Below are 6,827 nucleotides of genomic sequence, written 5' to 3'. Positions count from 1 at the left end.
TATTATTATTTGTTTTTCTTTATTCTCTACCTTTTTAATAGATTCATCTCTCTCTCTCTCTCTCTCTCTCTCTCATGCGGGCTTGCATATGGGCCACCTATGGACCATTGCTTACATTATATGCACCACCTATGGGTATCTCTTTACTTTTTTAATAGAGAGATAACAAACAAACAAATCAATCAATCTCACATATTGGATGCAATAAAAGCATCCCAAACCTTTTTCAGTATCTCTTTTTTTCTCTTTGTTTTTCTTTGATTTATGATATGAGTTTTCGAGTTTGTATGAATTGAAGTAGAGCAATCTATACACATGATTTGCACTAACAAAGTTATAAGCATTTATCAAGTGCGAGTTATGCACAAAATCAAAGTGAGGATCACACCCAATGAGTGCAAGTTGATTATATGTGGGTGTTTCTCTAAATGATGGAGTAGTTCAATTGGTGTAAATATTGTTGGTGCCCTTTAAACAATTGAAGTAACCAATCAAAAAATTACTCAAATGAGTTTTATAGTGTTAAAAAGAACATTTGGAGGGGGGGTGTGGGAGAGTGGGGAAACACCATTACATTATAGAAGCCCTAATGACCCACGCTTGCATGAAGTTTGTTTGAGTTCCAGGGTATAGCTAATGGAGAGAGAGAGAGAGAGGGAGAGAGAGAGAGAGAGAGAGAGAGAGAGAGAGAGAGAGAGAGAGAGAGAGGAGGGTTTAAACAACATTGCGTTATAGGCATCTTTGTTGAAAGTTGAGCTGCTCATTTAGAAACATTTTGTAAAGCTATTAAAATGAAGTTATAGCTTGGGATGAGTGCAATGTGGTTTGGTGCTTCCGACTAAAAAATTTTGTATTTGTTTTTTTAATGCAATGCCATCTTTGGTAGTTTGTTAGACTGATTAGTTGTAACAATGATTGTTAAGCAATTCTTCAATACTTGAGTGATTCTGCCAATGGGGTCATGGCGTAGTGGATTGAGTATGGCTTGAGTTCTACGGGTGCGTGAGTTCGATCCCTGCATCTCACATCCCTTGAGGCACAAATCTATTCGTCAATACTCGACCAATTCTTCATCAGAATCTAACAAGACTTGAGAAATCCTTAAGCACAACTTGAAGACTTGAATGATTGTCCTAGACTAAGGAGACCCCCAACAAGAAGATGTTGGACAAGGCGACTCCCCCAACAAGAAGAGAATGTTGACAAGGCGATTGGCCTCCCGGCCAAGCTCACCATCTCCATACCACATTCTCTACCAGTCTCTCCACACACCGCGCAGGAGAAGGCTCAAGAAGGACCAGCCCCCAAAGGAACCCAAGTCAGACCGCGAGAGACGAGAACTGGGCCTCCCAGAACGAGAGCCATGGTTCGAGGTCCTTCCTTTCCAGGAGAAGAAGAAGACCTTCGTTCACAACCTCAAGGAGCTTCTCAAACGGCAGGCTGAGCAGGTCATGCGAACGGATCAGATTGGTAGGCTGCAGGAGCAGCTTGAGATTGTCCGAAAGGGAAAGTCTAGGAAGATGTCTGGCCTGATCAGGAAGTACCCTAGTGTCTTTGAGCTCTATCAGGATGAAGAAAACCATAAAAGATGGTGTGGTTTTACGGACAGGGCCCTGGACCTTCTCGAGGAGGAGAGGCAAGTCACCCTGGCTCATGAAGAAGAGCTCGTGACCAAGTTGCGGAAGTTGCTCATGCTGACTGTTGGTAAACGGCTTCCCCTCGACCGGATTGTACGTCAGCGGGAGTACTTTGGCTTGCCACATGATTTCAGGGAGAGTTTGCTGCCCAAATACCCTCAGTATTTTGTGATTCATGAGAGGAAGGCAAGGAAATACCTTGAGCTTTCATCATGGGATCCTTCACTGGCTGTCACTGCTATTGAAAGAGAACATCAGCTAAGAAAAAACCTGCCTTTCGAAGCTCAGGAAGCGCAAGCAAGGCTTCTGCCAGGAGCTCAAAAGGAAGGAGTTCTACATGATTCTCATGCCAATAATTCTGATTCAGACGCTGAGCAACAAGATCAGCCAGAAAAAGCTAGGTTGAGGGTAGAGGGCCATAGTCTGAAAATCATAGATGGCAAAACCCAGAGCCAAAATGTTGAAGCCATTGACAAAGATTTGAAACAACATAAAACTTTTGCCTCCGAGGGAGAAGTTGACACTCAGCATTATAGTGCTGTATTCAGAGATGCTGAACGACAGCTAAGCTTATCTAGTGAGGGAGAGAGTAATGGCTGCCAATCTGGAGCCCTCCCAAGAAATGCCCAACAGCAGTGTGCTTTGTTCGCCAGAGAAGGCCAGGAAGATGCAGTTTGTAATGCAATACATTTCCAGCAACAGATGACTCTGTCTCTTGATAAGAGAGACAGACAAGAGGAAAGCGATGGAACCAAAGGGAGGATATTGTCTCAAGGGAAAACTTTGGAGATTCCAGCTGAGCAAATGGTAAATATGCCTTCTGAGAATGGTCTGCTTCAAAATAGAACCACAAATATAGACAATCCAGTTGAAGTATCAGAATCTCATCCACAGCATATTGATGATGACAAAGCATATGAAACCCACTTGCCAGTTGAGTTGCAGCAGACGTCATCAAATATGGAGGGAAAGCCTCAACTACACCAAACACCCATTTCAAACATTCAGATTAACTCATGCCTCCGCTTCTATTGGAAGCCAAAGAAAAAGGGTGCATTGCCCAAAAGGGATTGTGCAGATGCAATTGAACGGTTTCAATCTGCACCCTATATTTCTCCTTACAAGAATTGCCCTGAGTTGCAGCTCCCTAAAGGATCTCTTGAAGAACAGAAGTTCATTGTAGCTTTGGTTCATGAGTTTTTAAGCCTCACTATAGAGAAGAGAAGTACTGTTGAGAATGTAGCCCGGTTTACGAAGGAATTCCGCCTTCCTGTTGACCTTTTAGAATTTCTACGATGGTTCAGTGGTATTTTCTATGTGGTTATTGGAGAAAAGAAAAATCTATTGTTCTTAAAGGAAGCTTATGAAGAAGGGAAGTTGGTTGAGAAGGATCCACTTGTTTTATGTAAAGAGCGCTTCTTAGACTTGGCTTTTGGTAACCCAACATCTCAAGCTTCTGAACCAACAGAATGTGGCAAAACTGACAGGAACAGTTTGAAAGAGAACTATGAGGCAGGTGAGAAAAGAAAAATCTATTGTTCTTAAAGGAAGCTTATGAAGAAGGGGAAGTTGATCGAGAAGGATCCATTCATTTTATGTGAAGAGTGTTTCCTAGACTTTGCTTTTGGTAACCCAACATCTCAAGCTTCTGGACCGACAGAATGTGGGGAAACTGAGAAAAACAGTTTGAAAGAGAGCTGCGCAGTACACGTGAAACAAATGCTGGTATGGTATCAGGATTCTGATGAGTACCTGTAACAGCATGGAAAGGTTTCTACCAAATGTGGGATCTACATCGCTGAGATGGTGGAATGCTGGAGGGCTGATGCAAGTCTTTGATAGGCAGCATACAGACCAGCCATGCGCCTGCAGGCCGGATGGCAGGCACATTGAGTTCCTTGAGATTCACAGTATGACATTGAACTCCCTCATTTGTGCTCTTAATTGGCAGGGGACTGAAATTCTTCATGATTTTTGTTGAAGAGGATTAGATGCTTCTGACATGTGATGGTTGCATTGAGCAATACCTGCTATTTACTGATTGACCTAGGAGTCTAGAGCAGTTAGTTCGGCAATCATTTGTAGCATTTGAGAGGAACTGTCTGCAGCAGCCCTATGGCAGCTAGATTGGGCGATAGTAGTGTTTGAAGCTAATGCCCGTTGATATACTGATGTTCCCAGTGCATGCGCGCTGTTTTTTTTGCAGTGGGGTATTAGCTTGCAGTACAACGGAGTCGCAATGCATAGCCTGATGTGTTTAATGTCACTCATGGTCTTTATTGACCTGGACATTCAGTAGCTAGCAGTATGGTAGCTGCAATTGTTCTGAAAAATATTTTGCTACACTAGTGGTATTGTTTTTTGGTAGGAACCTTGTTGCCCATTGGTTTCATAGTACAAGGAGTCATTTCAGTGCAACCACGTGGCCTTGCATCACAAATTCAAAACAAACTTGTGGAGTGTCTCAAAAAGACTCAGATGACATGGCTGAAGAAGATGACTCATTTCTTGCAAGATCCTGTGGTTGAAGCAAGACTTGGAAGAGAAAAGGCTCTCGTTACCTTATTGAAACTTGAGCAACGCAAAAGCTTCTTTTTCAAGAGCTCCTTTTGGACATCACCAGTCCAACTCTTGTAAACCAACCAAAGTAGAAAGTCTTCAATATGAAATTCTATTTATCATAACTTGTCTTAAATCGTGACTGGGTTGATTTGGTTTAAGTCTTGTAGATATTGATCTTTGAGCCTATACAATAGATGCATCAAATCTGACTTGGAAACCTTTCATAAGTCTTGTAGCTTCAACGTGCTAAAATATTCAATGGATGCTAGGCTACCATGGTCATCCATATGAGTAGGAATCGGGTGCCTAATGTTCACTGTACTTATTTTATAGCTCCTTACTTGAAAGAAGGCCCCTCACAATAAGCCTCACCATTGACAGTCTACTTTGACCATCTATGTCAATGATGCATAAACAGCCCCTAGATCTAGGTTGGATATTGACATCCTAGGTTACTTGATCCCTCAAAGGACTACCATGTCCACTTGACCAAATGAAGTTTTTGATGAGCCGCTTTACTTGGCCCACGCATGACCTAGGATACTTTTGGTTGCTTTGTTACTACAATGACATGATTTTTTATAGAAGATACATGAAGGGAAAGATTCATCAAAATAGCAAATCCAATCTTGAGCTAATTGTCCACTACAACTAGCATATGTGCAGGAAAAAGAGAAGTAAATAGCACCAAGCCATAATCATCATCCACAGTCATTCCATTGATTTCTTCAATGTTTACCTTTTCTTTTATTTCTTTCTTATCATCATCCTTATCCTCCTTCTTATCCTTTTTCTCTTGCTTCCATTTGTAATAATCTTTCTTAACATGACATATTTGATCACAATGGAAGCATTCAATGTCTTTCTTGGACCTAGATTTGTTGATGTCTATCCAAGGTCCTAGTTCTTGCCTTTATATTGTTTTCTATCTCTTTCTACTTGAATGGTCAATGTTTCACCATTTCTTCCTTGTTCAATGGATTTCTTGTATATCTTTGTTAGGGGTTAAAGGCCACCTGTGCCTAGTTGCCTATATTTATCTTGTACTTGGTGCTTACACACCTATACACTATAGGTGGTGGTCTGTGCCTAGCTACCTGTATTTATCTTGTACTTGGTGTCGTGACACTCTATGTCTACAAGCTAAAACCTTATATAATCTCTATTTCTACCACAATTTGTGTCTATGCCTATGGGATGTGTTTGCCAGTATCCAAGAATACAGGTTTAGTCAAGAAGATTTATAAAAAGACCATTTATACAAAGACACATGGCAAGGAGTCTTTAAAAGGTTTCCTAGGGATAGAAGTACACTTTGAGATAGTCTAAGTATCCAGTATTAAGTTTTAATGGCTTAATGATATTTTTGGGTGAATATAAATACATGCAAGGAAATATTTTGAGTGGTACAAGACTTCCAATCCAAAAAATATCAAAAAGTGATGTGTGCACAAAAAGTGATGTTTTCGGCTATTTTAGGAGGATTTTTGCAATTTTGCTTAGATGCCTTGTAAATAGGGTCTATTTGCTTCAATTTGAGTACATGGATGAGCCTATTCTGAGTTCATATGCGAAAGTTATGGCCAAAACAAGTTGGAGCTAGGAATAGAAGAAAACAAATTCAAGAAGCAGTAAAGCAAAAAATAAGAGTTTAGAAGGTAAAAAGCATGAAAAGCATGCCTAAACTATTGTAAATGGTTATAAAAAAGAGATTTGGGCCACACGTTTGAGCAAATAAACAAGTGATTTACTACTATGATTAATGGGGCTAAAGTAGAATACAAGTGATTTTGCATATTTACGAGTGTCTTTAGCCTAGAAAGGCTTGCTTGTAGGTTATTTTTGGGATAGATGTGAAGAAATCTTTACCTATTGCTATAGATAAGGATTGAGAGTGACTATAATTCAAGAGATCTCACAAGGATTTACCAAAGAAGTTCTAAAGTGATTCTTGGTTGTTTTATACATATATGAGCTATTTTGGCAAGAGTATTATATAATACTTCCAAGCTTTCCTTTGTACTTGATGTTGTAATTTCTTTTAGATTAAAAGAGTGGTGTTGAGCTATTAGGATGGAACATATACATTCTATCAACATGGGTTGCTCTAATATTAGGGATCTTTGAAAAATTGCACCTCCTATGTTCTTTTTTCTAATAATCTTGGCTATGTCTTCTTGGGTAGAGACAGAATAGTTGATCTACCTACTTCTCCTTTTGGGAATAGATGAAGGATTTTCATGCCATTCTATTGACTTCTAGAAGAGGGTATCACCATTTTGGTGATCAAGTTGTATCAATCCTATTGCCTTGAGTTCATGCCCTTTATATCCCCTTTGTGCTAGCTATCACAGCAGATCTTCTTGGTTTAGCCCCTCTGACATTAGATTGATTCCTTAACTTTTTCCATCTTGCAAAGGTGTTGGAAAATAATCCTAATCAGGCCTTGAGTTCTTCTAGACTCTTTAACTGAGGCATGCAAGTTGTCATTATTACAACTTCCTTGAATAGCTCTTGTTGCTTCACCAAGACTAGTTTGCAAGCTTCTAATTGGATTCTATTCTGGCTTTCATTATATAGGGCTACTCCTAAGTCATTGATGAGCTCTATCAAGGGAGTCTCATAGAG

General features: G+C 40.1%; 1 protein-coding gene across 1 annotated transcript; it reads left to right on the top strand.

The window, feature by feature from the left end:
• The first annotated feature begins 1,155 nt into the window (after positions 1–1,155).
• Positions 1,156–4,306, top strand: LOC148036818 (uncharacterized). The gene has a single exon (XM_087675713.1). It carries the CDS (start codon positions 1,197–1,199, stop codon positions 3,180–3,182), a length of 1,986 nt encoding a protein of 661 aa, XP_087531839.1. The 5' UTR covers positions 1,156–1,196; the 3' UTR covers positions 3,183–4,306.
• Positions 4,307–6,827: the final 2,521 nt, after the last annotated feature.

The sequence above is a fragment of the Lygodium microphyllum genome, chromosome 4, assembly GCF_053477565.2.
Source record: "Lygodium microphyllum isolate KBCC chromosome 4, Lygodium_microphyllum_v1.1.10, whole genome shotgun sequence".
NCBI classification, from domain to species: Eukaryota; Viridiplantae; Streptophyta; class Polypodiopsida; order Schizaeales; family Lygodiaceae; genus Lygodium; species Lygodium microphyllum.
Note: the sequence above shows the minus strand (reverse complement) of the source record. Positions and strands in the feature narration are given on the sequence as shown.

What these genes read in the sequence shown, in the direction of transcription:
- LOC148036818 (XM_087675713.1), top strand. Translation starts at nt 1,197, where the DNA reads ATGTTGACAAGGCGATTGGCCTCCCGGCCAAGCTCACCATCTCCATAC.